We start from the raw sequence: 18,279 nt of genomic DNA, 5'->3' as shown, positions 1-18,279 counted from the left end.
GTGTCAGAAACCAACAAAAAAAGGCATCTTTTAGCATCGGGATGATACCCATACGGTTGCCATTATTCATCAGCGCCCGGCAGCGTCAGGGAGAAACATGGCAGGATAAGAACAAAAGTAAAGGTGGCGAAAGTCCCACTAGGGTGGGTGGGATTGGTGGTGGATGGGTCCAGCAAACACCGACTTTCACCCAAGAGAGCGGTGTTCACGTCCCGTAAGATTCTAAAGCCAAACCCTGTTCTTTTTTCCTAAAGTTGAAGGAAAACAAAAGAGTAAATTTAAGTTGCACCGACATACTGCTTTTATTTTGAAAGAGACTGTATACAAACTGTACATTTCCTGTTAAACATTAGTGTATTTTGAAAACAGACAATGCATGTAACAGGCTGAAGTTGACACGGCGTCCCAGAACGTCAACAACCAACACACCCAGGGTACCTTGGACCCCATATGTGGACGTGGAAAGTCCATGACCAAACGTGGACATGTGACGAGGTCGCAGTGAGGATGAGATGGCCTGTTGCATGCATTATATCTTTTCAAAATAAACTTCAGTTTTCATAGGAAATGTACAGTTTCTGCTCATTAAATTGAATTTCTCAAAGTCAGACTAACACACCCAGATCATGTGACTCCTGCATGTATACAGTCAATCAGGCGCTCTGAGCATGCTCCACAGTTTCCGCCCCGGGCTTTGACCCGGAAGTCCAGTAGCATTAAATGTGTAAGAGAAGAAGAAGCCAGTAACAACATGGAGAAATCTACAGCCGTGACTTTTTGGATGGACCAAATGGACAGAGCTGTAAAGTTGTCCACCATGGTACCAGTTAGCTGCTAGCTGCCACGGAGCCTAAGCACCATTGTGCTGTTTGGGCATAACAACAAGCTGCAGCTTCCGTTCAGCAGTCTGGCAGAGGAGTTCAAGGTCACCCGAGCAAGAGAAGTCCTACTCTACCGAGATTCCGCTAACACCAAGGTCTCCTCAGCAGGTGTAGTGGTCAGAACTGGACGGAAGTGGCGCACCCAGGATGCAGTGGAACGGGCGGAGGCAAGGTCACGGCACAGCATCCTGGTGGGCACTGTGGCCACGGGTCGGGTCGGGCCGGGCTTGGTAGCAAGCCGAAACCTTGCTACAGCAAAGCCAGTGGAAAGGAGAAGCAAAAGCTGATCCAGGAGGAGGTTCGTGCCGAGGTGGAGGAAGCCCGCTTCAGCGGAATGGTGGGCATGTCTAAGCAGGGGGCCTGGACCAAGTGGGAGCATACAGCTGACCACAAGATCACCTGGGCGGAACTCTGGAAGGTGGAGCCACACCATTTCAAGTTCTTGGTCCAGTCAGTGTATGACGTCCTCCCAAGCCCTGCCAACCTGTTCACCTGGGGCATGGTGGACTCACCTGCTTGCCAACTTGCTCAAAGGCCTTGGGAGATGGTCGGTACCGCTGGCGCCATGACCAGGTCCTGAGGGCAGTAGCAGACACCATCTGCACTGGCATCAACATCAGCAAGCGGCAACAACCCTCCAAGTGCACCATCACCTTTGTTTGAGCAGCCGAGAAGCCTCAGCCCCCAAGAAAGACCCAGGGGGGCCTGCTGGCAACAGCAAGGGACTGGCAGCTCCTGGTTGACCTAGGGAGACAGTTGAGATTCCCGGACATCATTGCAACCACAACACTCCGGCCAGACATTGTCTTGATGTCGGTGGCAAGTAAGCAGGTGGTGCTACTTGAGCTAACTGTCCCCTGGGAAGAACGTATGGAGGAAGCACAAGAGAGGAAAAGGGCCAAGTACGCAGATCTGGTAGCTGAGTGTCGGAGGAATGGGTGGAAGGCCCGCTGTGAGCCTACTGAAGTGGGCTGCAGGGGCTTCACAGGCCAGTCTCTACACCGGGTCCTGGGACTCCTGGGGATCTGTGGGCTGCACAGGCGGAGAACCATTAAGAATATCTTAGAGGCTGCTGAAAAGGCCTCACGTTGGCTCTGGTTGAGGAGGGGGGATGCGTGGCGTAGTGCGCTACCTGGACACAAGTTGGGGCCTGATCACCCCCGGCTGGGTCACCCGGGTGAGGGTGTCTGATGTAAGACCCAAAACACCCAATGACCCCGGTAACATCACTGAAGATGTGTCCAGGTTGCACCACAAGGTGTATCTAAGTACTAGCTAACTTGTTTGTCCATTGTTTGGTCTGTGACGTAATAGGTCAACAGGAAAAAGGTTCAATACTAACAAGCTGAAAGGGGGCATATCTCCATCCATGACCCCTTCCACTTAGTCTGTTGAGACTTTCCACGCCCTTAAATTACGTTGTTGTCCAGTGGCATTTCAAACTGGCCCTGTCCAGTGGTGGATCATACCGCTGCAAAAGGATGCCTGTTTTTCGTTGGTGTCTGATGTGGATATCAATGATCCAGCAGCAGTACTGGCTGAATTTGAATTGAGAACGGGTCAACAAAAACCAAGCTGAATTTAATTAGAAACTGCTGATATGTAGTCTGAATATTAAATATTTGTAAATTTCTAAATGCTATCTTTGGAAAGAAAAATGGTGAAACAGCATTTAGACCATCATACACCAAATCATCATCCCAAACCCACCTGATCTTAATTCAGTCAGGACCACTTTAGTCAATGAAGACTTTGTTTTCATTTGCTGGTTTATATTTGGTGGTATGGCTCTGTTCTGGGCCCTCTCTGCCTCTCCTTGGGCCTGCGCAGAAAGCCTAAGACGAAGAGAGCAAACCTCTCTGCCTGTCCATGCGCATATGAGGAAAGCCTAAGGCAGGGAGAGAGCACACCTCCCTGCCCTTCCATGCACCTGCATTGAAAGCCTAGGCAGGGACAGCAGGAGCAAAGACCTCCCGGGAACAGAACTGATTTTAGTTAACTTAACCATCATAAAGTGAACAAATAGATGAATGCAACTCATCAGTCATGTTTATTGATACAATAGGCGACCCCAAATCACTGCAACACAGAAATGAGTCCAGAACTTGCCTTCTACATTTTTAGCCTCTTCCTCTGTGTTGTGACTCCAATCTGCAGAAAAGCGTCCTTCCTGTTGAGGTTGTTTGTTACCCCCAAAGGTCATGTCATCAACTCACAGTATCTGAAGCAGATAATGTATCGGCTCGTTGGCTGGGAGCTCAGGAACTCTATCTGCACCTACACTGACTGTCATTATGAATTCATCAGCAGCCTGTTCCTCCTCGTCATGAACATCACAGCGATGATATGGCCTGATTATCATCATATTCACATCAATATATTCCAGCATGCTGTTGAGGGGTAAGGATCACGTGTCACTTTAAGGGCAGTTCAGGTTAAGATCTGCTTCAGTCACCATCAATGAAGTATTGATCAGGTACACAAAATGTAATCAAACAAAAAGCTTCGTCTTTATTAAAATGAAAAAAAAAAAAAGTCTGGTCAATATGCAGTTTGTAATAAAAGGCTGATACTGAGTGAAAACATTAAAGGGATACATCAGTTAACCAGTTCACTGACGGTAAGTTGGGGGCAGGGATGGGCAGTATTTCTATTACTTGTATTTAAAATACGAATTTCAATTACATTTGAGTATTTTGTAATTTGTATTTGAGAAGGCTGATAAAAAGCAAATGTAATTTCTAACAAAATACTTTTGAGTGGAGTAATTTCAAATTTCAAAATACTTTCTCCACGAATCAAAAAACAAAAATAATAGGCTACACATTCTTATAATATTGGATGTAACAATATTTCTTACTTATTTTTTTAAAAAAAAATATTTTTATCTATGTGTTTTTTTAAACTTGGGCCATTCAATGTGCCCTTCAGTAACCTAGTGGTCTGTTTTACTGGACTGTGCATCACGTAGGAAACTGTATGTAGTTGTGGTTGATGCTTGGTATGAGTATGCTACAAATGAATTGCCTCACGTGGGATCAATAAAGTTGTCTGAATCTAAATCTGAATCAATAAATAATGTTTCAGGGTAGCCTATACCAGATTGTGAGAAAACAAGTGCAAAATTGCAACAGCTGCGACCAAATTTGCTGCTATCACGCCATTAATGGATGAGTCATGGTTGTTCTTTCTGGCATTTCTTGTGGTCTCTAACTGCAGCATGCAAATTTTGAGCATTTTTGGTCAAGGACTTTTTGAGTTATTCACAAAAAGATTTGAATCGGTTAGTATAGCGCCACCTATGGACGAATCATGGGCATTCTTTCTGGTATAGTTACTCATGGTCTCTAGTTGCAGTATGCAAAATTTGAGCATTTTTGGTTAAGAACTTTTTGAGTTATTCACGACAGAGCGATACATTTATTTGAGGAGTATTTTGTCTTTTGTATCAAAATACATTTTGATGTATTTTTGCCCATCTCTGGTTGGGGGACGTCCAAAGATACGTTAAAAAGGAATAGTGAAAATCATACATGGTGTGAGTCAATCTCCAAAAATGCTGGGCGGGCGCTACCCTAAAATATAACACAACTTGATACTGACAGTTTGTAATGCAGGTCTTTAATTGAAAAACTGAAGTCTCTTCTCCCAAGATAAGATAACTCTGATGACATCATCAGGGTTACTTTGCTCTCAAAGTTCCTCCAGAGTCGCAGAAGACATTACAGGAGAGAGTCCCCATGACTGTAACATTTTTCACTTTTCATTCTTTCACCTACATATTGAATATTTTCAGGCACATGACCTACATGTGTCTGCTACAATAAGACACTTACGTTTTTGAACACAGAGAACAAGTTGTAAGGAATCATTGCATGCGAGTCTTAATTTTAACAGCGTGAGTTTGCCACTTGGTTGTGTGTCAGCAGAGTAACACATGTCTTGTAGAAACTAGTCATATTTCATTGTGCATGATCAGCCTCAAATACAACGTTCAAATACAGTGTCTGTCAGAGTGCGACAGTTAACACGGAGTGTGTGCAAGTGATGGGGTACAGATAAAATGGAGTCTTCCCCGTCAAGCCTGTGTGTGTGTGTGTGTGTGTGTGTGTGTGTGTGTACACGCCCATGTATGTTTGTTTGTGTGCTGGTCCTGTTGGTTCAGCTGGAGCACTTCTCAGCGTCACACTTCCTGTGCAGCAGGAGGCCTGGTCCTCCTGCAAGGATGGGGCAGGTGCTAATTGGGCCTGAAGCCTCTGAATGGAAGCGTCTGCCATGAATGGAGGTGAATGCACAGAGTACCGGGGCTCGTGTGATCCACGCGTGTTTGTTCATTGCGTTTGTACGGCACATCAGCGTCAGCAGTGTCACAGACTGCATAAACACACCTCCTCTGTGTGCTGCTATCTGTCTCAGTTAAGTTAAATAGACCCTTCATTCTGTTGCAGATGGAGAGATGACATCCCTTTGGGAATGATGCAGGAAGAGAGATGCAAATCCATTTAGTCACAGGTCCCTAAGTGGAGTAAAAGGCAGACGCAAGGAGGGGAAGAGAAGGGAATTAAACCAACAAAACACCCGGCTGCTAAGTGTGTCAGCATCTATGACAGGACGCGGGCGGGGGTCGTTAATGGCGCAGGCTTTGTGTGTTTGTTTCGGCATATTATCACCATGAAACATCTGCTCTAGTTAATCTTTACCAACCTGTAGGCAGTTCTTCATTTACTCTGAGTAATTCTCCCACAGGGACAAAACTCAAACCCACCCTAAAGCCCACGCAACTGAGCAGATCTTAGAAGGAAATAGATCAGATGAATAAATCAGATCTCGATTCAGAAGGAGTTTGGCGATAAGCCTTTTCTCACCACCTCTCCTCTCAGAATATCCAACAGTATCTCTCCATCATGTTCCTCAAACAGCATTCCCTTTGAAGGAATTAGGGAATGAAAGCTGTCGAGAGAGAGATGAGTCCTGATAGCTCCCTGTGGGGTGTCGGTTACGTGAAGAGTCTGTGATATAACCAAAGAGCAGAGATGGAGTTTAAAGGCTGAGTAAATTGAAGGACATCCAAGAACGAGGTCACAGATTTACACTCAGTACATCTCCAGTCACAGTGAAGTGGAGCTACAGTCCCAGCTGGACGAGGACATCTAACTGGCCTACTGTCCTTGTCCCAGTATACAAGCACGGGAGGGGAATCCATTTATTGAGCCAAGTATGTGCGACTCCTCTACGATAGGTGGAGATATGCCCCCTTTCAGCTTGTTAGTATTGGACCTTTTTCCTGTTGACCTATTACGTCACAGACCAAACAATGGACAAACAAGTTAGCTACGGTTAGCTAGCTGCTAACTGCTACCATGGTGGACAACTTTACAGCTCTGTACATTTGGTCCGTCCAAAAAGTCACGGCTCTGGATGTAGATTTCTCTATGTTGTTACCGGCTTCTTCTTCTCTTACACATTTAATGCTATTGGACTTCTGGGTCAAAACTGTGGAGCATGCTCAGAGCGCCTTGGCCAGTTTGGGTCTGATTGACTGTATACATGCAGGAGGAATTCAACTACCACAGTGGTCGTTTCAACATTCAACATTCAAGTTCACTTCCGTAGGCCACTGAGTTTGTGAGGTGTCTCAGTTTTGACTCATGTTTCTGTTCCTTTTCTGGAGATCCACAGTACTCACATGAGGCAGGGAGAAAGTTTAGTGAGGTTTACTGAGAATCCAATAAAACCCACAACGACAGGCCAAGTCCTTCCAAATTACATCGTGTTCGGTCCACTACCGACTGTATGTCCTATTTCTATATGTTCTCACGTATTACCCGTTATTAAACTTAAACACTGCATAACATAGTCATAGTCAAAAACTTAATATGATCCAAATCAGCACAAACTTCACGTCGTCTTCTACACAAGTTATTTACACTCTTCTTTTGCCATGAGCACTAAACATCCTTACGCCACCATAGTATGCGTTAATAACTTCAGCCTACCATACACTATTAAAGATATACAGAAACAGTTAAATATTGTCAGAACCTATATAATATGTTATATCAACACAGATATTTTTACTCATACCAATCTACGACCAGTCACATTATCTGGGTGTGTTAGTCCAACTTTGAGAATATGATTTAGTACGATTTCAGTTGGACTGACATGTTTACATGAATTTCAAAAGTCCAGTTTTAGTCGGACTGACACAATAAATCGATTTTCTTTAATGTCATGTAAACGTACTGACTGTTGGAGATCAGCTGACAGGATCAGTGTGTACAGTTTGTGCATATGAACACACACTACTATAACTACAACACTTACTAATATATGCAAGACTCCCCACAGTATGAACAGTGGTTACATGAGCCTCAAAACCAGACACAACTCAGCCCTGAGCAGAGTGACCGTCCTCTACTGACCAATCAGACTGCAGTGTTCACAGCTCCACCTTTTAGTACCAGATCTGTGTGCTAGGTACCCCAACAGAGGGGGGACCAAACATGGGGACGGTGAGGAACGCTTCTGTTGGGACCATCCACAACTTTTACTGTGGAGACAGAACTGAACTGAACTGAACTGGACTGCTTTGTGGAAACAGGGTTTTTGTACCTCCTGAGATACCCAGCAACTGTTCATTGGTAGTATTTGAATTTGGGGCCAAAATAGCGACCACACTACGTTCAAATTCTGTGACAAGGGCTCCACAGCTTTGTTTTAGGCATCCAAGCTAAAACAAGGCAACACTGATCTACTCACGGTGGTGATTCAGGCTGACGTTGAGGCCGACTTTCAGGAGCCATTGGCTCAAAATGAGATGTGACGCAGAGTTCCACAGTTACTGGGTAAAGGGACGACGGTTAACACATTGTTAGCGTATATGTGTGTGTCTGTATCAGTGCCAATAGGGGAAGCTGCAGGGCTGGGGGGGTGGGGTGTCCCAGAAATTGGCAATTTCCCCTCACCCTTCCCCCACGTTGGGCACACACATGGACAGTGACAGACTAGAGGAGGAGGGAGGGAAGCCAGAGAGCGAAGATGGAGGGATGCCAGCATGTCTTCCCCCTGGCACCCAGATGATCCTCGTGCCCTGCCTGCTGCTGCTGCACCATCATTTACACACTATCAGTTGAAAACAGATCCTGGATTACCACAGCTTTGGAGGTGAGTGTGCACATTCACTATAGAGTCTATAGACACACAACTCCACTTCCTCTCTCTACACACACACACACACACACAGACACACACTGTCATGTGCATCCCGCCATGTCTCCATATGTGTCTAGACGGGAGTTTCCCAGTAACCTTTAGTCGTCCAGACCTCTCCTTCCCCCCGAGGCTGAGCTGATTAACAGTAACAGGGAACAACAATGCATGATAATGTGAATTATAATGGACCAATGGAGGCGGCCTTTGGCCCCGCGCTCTATATGAGGCCAACGGTACAGTAAACAGTGTACTCAGGCCCTGAGGGGACGGGCCAGACAGAGACAAAAGCATGTCAGACTGTAGGTTAATGTAACTGGAAGGGACATGGGGGGCGTAGAGGGCGTGTCTGTAGGTCCTCAACTTCGTCTATACACACTGAAAGATTTGCTCCTTATAACCCCAAGATGCTGTGGCCCACGGCGTTATGGTTATGGGTTGTCAGTCCGCCTGTCCATGTGCTTCTGTTCCATCAGTGTGAACACGATATCTCAAGAACGCTTTGAGGGAATTTCTTTAAATTTGGCCCAAACATTCATCTGGACTCAATGATGAACTGATGAGACTTTGGTGGTCAAAGGTCAAGTCTATGTGACCTTGCATCCATCTCATTCTTGTGAACACAATATCTCAACAACAGTTTGAGGGTACTTTGGCACAAACGTTCACTTGGACTCAACAATGAACTGGTTAGATTGGTCATAAGTCAAAGGTCAAGTTGTTCACTTGGACTCCATAATGAATTGACTAGATTTTGGCGGTCAAAGGTCAATGCCACTGTGACCTTGTATGTCTCATTCTCGGGAACGTGATATCACAAGAACGTCTTGAGGGAATTTCTTCAAATTTGGCACAAACATTTACTTGGATTCAGCAGTGACCAGATTAGTTTTGGTGGTCAAAGGTCAAGTCTATGTGACCTTGCATCCATCTCATTCTTGTGAACACAGTATCTCAACAACAGTTTGAGGGTATTTCTTCAAATTTGGCACAAACATTCGCTTGGACTCAACGATGAACTGGTTAGATTGGTCATAAGTCAAAGGTCAAGTCGTTCACTTGGACTCCATAATGAATTGACTAGATTTTGGCGGTCAAAGGTCAATAACACTGTGACCTTGCATCCATCTCATTTTCGTGAATGCAATACCTTTCGTGAATTTCTTCAAATTTGGCACAAACGTTCACCTGGATTCAACAATGACCGAAGTAGTGTTTGGTGGTCAAAGGTTAAGGTCAGTGTGGCCTCATTCTCATGAACATGATATTTCAAGGACACCAGGGGACCTGTGACTCCAGAGGCAGAGTGGGCCGTCCACCAGTTGGAAGATTGGCAGTTTGATCCAATGCTTCGATCAATGTCGAAGCATCCTTGGGCAAGACACTGAACCCCAAGTTGCTCCTGATGGTTCCATCAGTGTGTGAGAGCATGTGAATGGTTACTGAGGAGCAGGTGGCACCATGTATGGCAACGTCAGCCGCCAGTGTGTGAATGTAATGTCGTGTAAAAGGCGCTTTGAGTAGTCAAAAGACAAGAAAGTCGTACAACCATGGGACTGGTGGGCGGAGTCATACAACCACGGGGCAGTGATTCTAGTTTTGAACTGACATACACTCACGTCTGCCAGTGCACACACCATAACAGTGAGGTCAGCCTGTCGCTCCAGCTTTCATATTGTTATGTTTAAAAAATGGCACTCAACCTAAAAACACAACATTTTTCTGGTTTATGAAAATCTGATATTTTAGAGATTGTGTGGGTTTTATTCACGAGCAGCCAAGTGTGGTCAGAGCGTTTTGTTTTTACAGCAGCCACAGCGGTTATTGGCCTTCTCTCTCCTCCCTCACCTCCTGTCAGCCGCCAGCTGTTGTTCAGCCATCCCCGACTTCTCCTCCTCCTCCTCTCTGTGGCCTGAGCTCTGAGGCAACCAGACGGTGATCCGCTGAGAGCTGGGAGGGAGCGTTTCATCTTTAACAGCAGAGACATACAGGACAGTGAGTTGTCTACAACAGCAAAGTGAACACACACACTGACTCTGAGAGAGGAGTTCTTATCCCAAGTGAGTCCCAACTTGTCTCACTCAGGAGAGGTGAAGAGGTCAGGCTATTTACTCTGGAGAGGATCCCCCTCTGTCCTCGGTCCAAACACACACACACACACACACACACACACACACACACACACACACACAGTGAAATAGACTGAGAGAGACAGAATTTGTCCCCTTTCACCTCATCTATCACTCAACAAATTGGACTCTGTCTCCCGTGCAGCATGTGGTGTCTGGTCATAAGGAGCTGTAAGAGATGGAGCTGACAGCTAACCGATATTAATGAGACTCTTCTACGGATCCTTCTCTCACTCCCTCCAACTCCTTCACCCTGTGCTTCCTCGCTCCTCCTTTTTTTACTATGTTCATTTCACTCAGCATTTCTGTCATTCTCTCGTTGATGGATAACTGCTGAAAACTGTGAGGAAAATAAAGACCCAGTGAAATAACTGAGGCCTGTTTTACTTACTCTGCTTTGTTACCGTGACTGGACAGAGTCCTCATGACTTGGCACCATTTCCTATGAAAACACATGACTGTTTAACCAGGCATTAAAAAAACACTTTATCCACAATATATCAGTTATTCATTCATCCTGTGTTACCTTTAATTTATGAAGAAAACTTTGTTTTTCGGGGAATGGAGATTCAAAAAAAGGCAAATGTTCTTCTTGAACTAAAGTGATCAGGGTCAAAGTCTAACAACAGTAAAACTATATCAAAACATCTGTTTGCAAACTTTCACACAACTCATGCAGGATAATCCAGGTCCTATGTGTGCAGTCGTGTGCTCTGTGCTTCCTGAAGGCAGACTTGTGCATCAGCTCTATGTTGAGCCTATGCCATCGTGAGCATTTATACTTGCGCGCTGGTGTGTCTGTGTCACTCTGCAGTTACACCTCCAAAACACTTTCTGTGAAGTGCTGTAAAGTTTAGTTGATTCAAAACACACATTAAACACACACTAAACACACATTAAACACACATTAAACATGGCTTAATAGAGACAGTCTCAAACACAACTCAGCTTCACTATATCTCACAGCATTCACAGACAAACACTTGTCTTTATCTGGACACATTTTCCCCACCAATACAACATGCTAACATTATTAGCACAAGCCTATGGCATTTTACATTGTATAAATTAGCCTAGCAGCTAGCAGAGATTTCCTCTGCTCATATGAAGCCAGGATAAATCACACACAAGACTTAAAATGCTATTTTAGTGGAGGCTTTATTGTCTTCACAATTTATTGTTTCTTACCTGTGAAATTAAAGTAAATCAAAGCTTTGTTTCCACTGAGGGAAATGGTTTCAGCTTACAGAGACAGACAGGAGGTCTGCGTCACTGTGACACTGTGCAGTTACATTTCTGGGGAGGTGCACGTCCCTCGGACTGCAAAGTTTCATGGCCGGAGTCCTCCACATCGGTGACCAATGTGACGACAGGGTCAAAGGTTACACTTGTGTCACTGACTTTAAATATTAAAGGAAATTGCAGCAAAAAAAAAATGTCATTAACATGGCCGAAAAATGTTAATGGAATGTCCAAAAAATATTTATAAGATGTCTGAAAAATTATTTAAAAAGTCCAAAAAATATTATTAAAATATCCAAAAAAGTGTTGATAAAATATTTGAAAATTGTTGTCCTCCCACAACCATGTCAAAATATTACACATATACTCAACCTGGTGCAGGATTCAGATCCCTAAAATGTGATGTTGCTGTGAGATACACAGAGTCAGGAAAAGAACCTCCCTGGGTGGATCTCCACTGTTCATCACAGACACTTCACACTTCGTCCAAAAACGTATGTGACCGTGTCCCCTCTGACGGGCGCTACAGGGCAGAGCATGCAGACACACACACAGTGTTTATCCCCACAGGACGTCACACTCATGAACAGTTAACTCACATATGTGAATGTCTTCTGTCAGTGTCACCGCAGCACCCAGCAGTTACTACGCAATCACCAGTGTTAGCTGTATGAGAGTATTTATAGACTGTGCAAAACTGCATATTTGTATCTCTTTATATCTCGTATATTTTGAATATTTTGACTGATATTTAATGTTCTATTGTTTTAAAACTGGGCCCAGAGTGTGACCCTGACCCAGGGAACTCACTGGTTGTGCTGGTCACTACTGGTTTGTGAACATTAATTGCTGTTACTGTACTTGAAGCGTTCTCTGGCACAAGACTTTCCTGCAGTATAAAGAAAAGTTCTACTGAATTGAACTGAATTAGTAGAGCTAGTGTTGTGTCTGCCTTTCCATTGACTGCAGATGGAAACCAGCAAAAAGCTAAATCTGGTGAACCACTTTGCTTTTGTGTTTTTGGACAAACTTTCGGACTAATTAATCTCATCAGTGGTAAATAACGATCTGAGTCTTCAGGATGACAACCGTGTGATCAATGATGCTGATTCCTGTCGTGTGTCTCTGGCACCACCTGATGGAGATCATAGGAAGTACACTCTCTGGAATTATGTCACTAGGTATACCAAATGTGATGTCACTTTCCTTTCTTATCTTCAGTCAGTTTAGAGTTTGACCTCAAGAAATTTTTTGAGGTTGTTTTGGGAGATCCTGATCATTCTCTGCCCGAGGCCCAGCTGTTCACAAGTAATCTTACTGGATTCTGAAATCAGATTATATCATGTAATCCACTCCTGGTTTTGATCTGGATCAGATCTTGTGTATGTTGTTCCATCTTTCCAGTAAGACTGGGATAGTGTTGATCCAAAAAATAATAATAATCTGGATTATCCTGATGCCTGCAGATTTCAGGATTTCAGATGCAAAACATTATTAAACTTTTAAATTGGTCAAATACATTTACATTCATTTCTATTTTGCACTTGATTTGTTTAACAGTTACTTTGATAAAGTATTATCATAAAGTATATGATATTTTAGGAGGTAGACTAAATGTGAAATGTTGTTTTCGTACCACTTAAAAGTGTATGTATCAGTTTGTGGGGTGATTCTGTGGAACACACTGAGTGAAGAAATCAGAAGTAAAGATATCAGACAGTTTAAAAAGAGGAACAAAGACAGTATATTTACAAGGTACAGAAATGATCAGAGGGAAAGTAAAGCACTCAGGGTGACACTGATGTCAGTATTCTCAATTTGTATTTTGGTTATCAGGTTTTAAGAAGTGCAGTGGTGTAAATGTGTGGTTGATGCGTGGTGAGGAGTGTATTTATGTCACAGTTTGATTAGTGATGGAGTTTGGGATCTACTGATAGCTGCTAATACTAATAAAACAAATTCAGAAAAAACGTACTCCGAGTAATAATCTCAAAGATCTCTATTTCCTTCTCCTCTGTGGCGCCTACAGCGACATGTAGCACTGGTTATCTGGATTTGGTAATCATGACAAGTTGGCACCTGAATCAGGGTGATCTCACCCAATGTTGCTTTAAAAAACCGACACAAACATCAGATGGATCAGCTGATCCTTGATAGAAAAACATGGGATCTCCAAATCGGGATCATACTGACACTGAAATGACATCTTGAAGCGACTGACCAGCCCTGCAGCAAAAACCTGCCATATGTAAAAATCCATCCATGTTTATTTGAGTATTTAAATAAAAGGACTTTCACACACTGTCTGGTTTCTGAAGCACCCACTTCCCACAAATGCAGTTTAAAAAAAAATTTCTATTGAGGAAACTAGTAAAACATGAATCTACACTCAAATGGCACAATTATGCAACACAATCATGAAGATGAAAAATATTGTCTGTTGAAAAAGATCTTCTGTAACTCACAGTCTCTGAGTCATGTCACAAAACATCAGGAGGAAAAGGAAAAAATAAACTCAGTATCTGTATTTAGTTGAATAATCCTTTGGAGACACCACCAGACCTCGTCCTTTCCTCGCTCCTCTGTAAACTGTCTCAACAATGTCTATCATCTCCTGTTTGTCCTCCATCGTCCAGTTGATTTTGTTGTTGTTGCCGGTGCCCAGATCGATCATGATGTGTTTGTTCCTGAAAAACACCCAAACACAGCGACTGAGTTCATTTAGATTACATCATAATAAGGAACGTTTACACTGACGCTGAAATATAAACTAGGGATGAAAGATAGATATCGGGCCGATAAATTATCAGCTGATAATGGGACATTTTATAATTATGCATTATTCTGATCATTAAAATTACAGCTGATAAATTGTGGCGACAATACGAAGCCAGGCTGCTTTCATTGGCGTGGTGGGTGTGATACACATTTAAACTTGGTTTGTGAGCCGCCAATACACCCAGAGAAGAAGAACAACAGCTGCAGCATGCTGTTTAAAGGGCAAAACCCATTGCACTGTGGACGTCTGGAGTCTGATCTCCGACTACCTGACACAGGTTAGACGCAGCACTGAAGGACCGACTCCAGAGTGTTAGCACAAGCTAATTAGCAGCAGCGGTTAAAATCCAGCACCAAGCTTTTAAAAGGCTTGACTCTGTTGTTACACTTAACACAGACACAGCCTAATGTTGGCAGGTATGAAGAGTCAGAACTGTTGTCTCCTGAGATTATCGGTTACTGGCCATAAGAAGCAGGTAATAATTATTGGTTATCAGTATTGGTTGAATAAATCCACATTGTGCATCCCTAAACTAAACATCGAGGGTCTTACCTGAAAAAGAACATGACGGTGCAGGGGTCGTACAACTCGTACATCTTGTTGAAGTCAGGCACTTCTGTGATGTCCACCAGGTAAATGACTGCAAAATTCTTCACCTGTAAAGGAACACATGGACACATGAAGGAAGAATATTATCACAATCACATCTTTATGAATAGCAACGCATTAAACATGACAAGCAGAACAACAAAACAGGGAAAGATCTGTTTCTGGATTTCAAAAAATAACAATTCTCTTGGACTACTGATTTTTATTTTTGTTGTTACCTACATTTAAACGTTCAGTGTAAGAAGTGTTCCAGTGCTAAACATACTGTTGATGGACCGCCACAAACCTCCTTTTCCTTCCCAGCAGTGTCTCACCTTTTCAGTGTGCTGATGTGAGAAATAGATGAGCTTAAATAAGCTTCACAAAGAGTAAAACTTAAATGACTGTGATGCCTCAGCTTTTTTAACAGCCTTATAGCTTTGGACAGGATGTCATGAAAACGCTCTACAAACTGCTGCCTGAGAGTGAGACTTCCAAACATAACCTACTGTAATGAGACTCTTAGTTATAAAATCAGCAGCAAACTGCCAACAGCAGCAAACACTGTGATTAAAATAGTGATGAATCCTTGAATTCATTCAACAGACAGTAAAAATCAACACTGAAACTGTAAACTGTAACGCTCCTGTTGGCCCTAACAGCTAAATGTGTGAATTATACCAGCAAGCACTTCTAAAACTTTATTAATACAGTTGAGACAGAATGTTATTTGTAAGTTCAGAGCAGTGTCATCACAATATTGGGATTTCTAACTGTGCATCCTGAATGTTTTCCTTCTCTTAGCGCTCAGAGGGAACTCATTCAGCGGCTCCTCTGGCAGCAGCACAGCGTCTCTCCCTCTCCTCTCTGATTCTGTCACAAACCTTTGCTGATGGAAACCTACGTGAATAAACTCCATATATGTGACTGTCTCATAACAGCCTGTCACAGGTTACAGCCTGATGGTTAGAGGAGAAATGGCAGAGCATAAAGGTCCAGGTGGAGAAAAAAACAACTCAATCATTTAGGATTTTACTAAAAGAAGGAAATCAGCTGTTGATTTATATATATATATGGCTGTAATTATGAAAAATAATAATAATAATAATGTACACTGCAACTGTACTTTCTTTTTTGTGTCTTATAAACCCATGAGGGTTGGGCACTTTGTGCATGACACATAAATAAAAATAATCAATCAATCAATCAATCAATATATAGATCCCAGGGGACATTTTATGTATTTGGAAGCTGTTTAAATGTGTAATTAGTGGCAGATTTGATTTAGTTGAACTATTAATATTGTAACAGAATCTGAATCTCACTCTGAGTTACTGTTGTTGTTCACAAACTAAAGAAATGAGACATCAGTTTAGTTTTTACTGAAGATTTGAAGCAAACTGTGAAACTAGATCACTGATTTTGGTGCAATTTTATTTTCTTACATTGATAATAAATTTTTTGTTTGTTTGTTTGTTTTTTACTAATTTGTCATTTCAGCAAGAATCTCTGTGTCCCAAAAATACCCTGAAATATTGTGATATTATTTTAAGGTCATATATCGCCCAGCCCTAACTTCTGTGTTATCATCATATTATTTCATTTCCACCCTCAGCTGAACTGCTATTTTCGTACCAGTCTGTTCTTGTCAGATCTTTACACTTTAGTATATCACTTGACAGCAAACCTGTGTAATGTGTGATACAACAAAACACACTGTGCTGAAATACAAGGTTACAAACGTCTTGGTTAGCCTCTGTAGCTGCATCTGTGTAGTGCTAATTAGCTTTCTAAGTTAGCAGGGGGAAGCTAATGATGCTAATGTGACAACAAACACAGTTTACAGGCCCAATCAGACACTCATCAAACCTTCTCAGCAATGCTGTAGAGAACTTCGTCCATTTTCATACACGTCGGGTCCCAGTCGTGTCCGAAGCGGATAACGAGGACTCGGTCCTCCTCGGACAGGATGGCTTGGTCAACCTGCCAGCCATTATGGAGATGTGGTAGCATGTACGACATCTTGATGCTGATTTGTCGACTCCCAGACTGACAACAAAACACACATTAGACCTGAGCTTCACTCAACTCGAGGGGCAGTGAGAGTAAACGTTAACGTTTAATTAACATCCTGTAAAGTCAGGATTTCTGCTCGTAGTCTGAGTAACGTTACTGTAGTTAGCCTGCTAATGCTAACGTTAGCTTGTGATGCTAATGTCTAGACGGGGGAGAATTAAACTTTACCATTATAAATTAGATAGAAATTAAAAATAACTCAGTCCGAAACACTTACCTTAAAATAAAAGGGAATGCGTATTAAACACGAAGCTTGTTGACTCTAACAGAAGGTAATAACTCAGTTATCTGCTGTTGCTGTGGAGATTTTCTGTTCGTTAGTGCTGCGATCTGAGCCTACGTCATCAAACGAGCGACAGCGTTGACACGACATGGTTACGTCATCATCAGCTTCTTCTTTGAGTTTAATGGCGGCTGGATAAGCAGCCTTCTACCGGCCCTTACCGTCATTTAATTTAAAAACAAATGCTCTCTATTATTCGTGTTACTTTTAAATAATTAAACAGAAGCTTATGTACAGTCCTAATGTCTTAACCAGCAGAATGTCCTGATGTAACACTGTGCTTTCCTTCAGCAATTAAAAGCCCAGTCTCTTTTACCAGCCTGGTGTAGCTACAGCTACAGATTTCTGCAAATAAAGGCCTGTCTCAATTAGAGGCCGGTCTGGTTGCCACGCAGTTCATTCTTATAGAAGTTTTTTGACATGTAGCTGGTTAGATGAAGCTTACAAATATAAATGTTTCAACTTTTGTCACTATGGAGACGCTACACATTGTTAGCTTGGTTGATTTCCTTTTTACTGAAATGATAAGCACCATTGAAAACTGTAATTAATTCAGATTTAATGGCACGACGACAAAAACAAGTGGTGACCCCCTTCCTCTGAAATGTCATGAAGTCAGAATAAGTGTTCAGTCCTCGATTACCTGAGAGTTACTCACAGTCTGTAAGAGTCCACCCATTAAAAGAATCAAAATGGTTTTCCATGAGAAATGAATCCAAGTTGTGAGGATTGTTTTAACACGACAAAGTGGTGTTGTGTCAGTATGCTGGGTGCTGTTGTCCTCGGGTGCTGTGAAACAAGTGTCATAACATAAGGCATAACTGATTTGTTATTCAAAGCCAAACTTTTACCTCCGCCAAAGAGGTTATGTTTTCGCTGGCGTTGGTCTGTTTGTCTGTCTGTTTGTTTGCAAAATAACTCAAAAAGTTCTGAACAGATTTGGATAGGAAAGGTTGATAATGGGACAAGGAACAGATGATAAAATTTTTGGTGATTGGTTGAAGCAAAGTGGATAAAATAATAAAATGGCGGGAAATCCGAGCTGCTTGGCGGAGGTCTGTGCTCTCTGAGTGCTTTTCTAGTTTATAC

At 42.7% G+C, this 18,279-nt stretch overlaps 1 protein-coding gene and 1 long non-coding RNA gene across 2 annotated transcripts in view; one reads left to right on the top strand and one right to left on the bottom strand.

Annotated features, from left to right (window-relative positions):
* The window catches only part of LOC125904640 (uncharacterized), a 237,357-nt gene that overhangs the window by 164,687 nt on the left and 54,391 nt on the right, over window positions 1-18,279 (top strand). The gene's annotated exons all lie outside the window — the stretch shown is intronic.
* txnl4a (thioredoxin-like 4A) lies at window positions 13,185-17,262 on the bottom strand. Its single transcript, XM_049602186.1, has 4 exons — window positions 17,125-17,262; window positions 16,701-16,880; window positions 14,796-14,899; window positions 13,185-14,151 (listed from the first exon to the last, which is right to left on the bottom strand). Exons 2-4 carry the CDS (start codon window positions 16,851-16,853, stop codon window positions 13,980-13,982), a joined length of 429 nt encoding a protein of 142 aa, XP_049458143.1. The 5' UTR covers window positions 16,854-16,880; window positions 17,125-17,262; the 3' UTR covers window positions 13,185-13,979.

The sequence above is a fragment of the Epinephelus fuscoguttatus genome, linkage group LG17 (assembly GCF_011397635.1).
Source record: "Epinephelus fuscoguttatus linkage group LG17, E.fuscoguttatus.final_Chr_v1".
NCBI classification, from domain to species: Eukaryota; Metazoa; Chordata; class Actinopteri; order Perciformes; family Serranidae; genus Epinephelus; species Epinephelus fuscoguttatus.
The sequence above is the reverse complement of the archived record's forward strand: the minus strand, read 5'-3'. Positions and strand labels throughout refer to the sequence as shown.

Coding starts and splice junctions, on each gene's coding strand:
- txnl4a (XM_049602186.1), bottom strand. CDS start 16,853: ATGTCGTACATGCTACCACATCTCCATAATGGCTGGCAGGTTGACCAA. Junction 14,900..16,700: donor TCTACAGCATTGCTGAGAAG/GTTTGATGAGTG, acceptor GTTCCTTTACAG/GTGAAGAATTTTGCAGTCAT. Junction 14,152..14,795: donor ACCGTCATGTTCTTTTTCAG/GTAAGACCCTCG, acceptor GGTGTTTTTCAG/GAACAAACACATCATGATCG.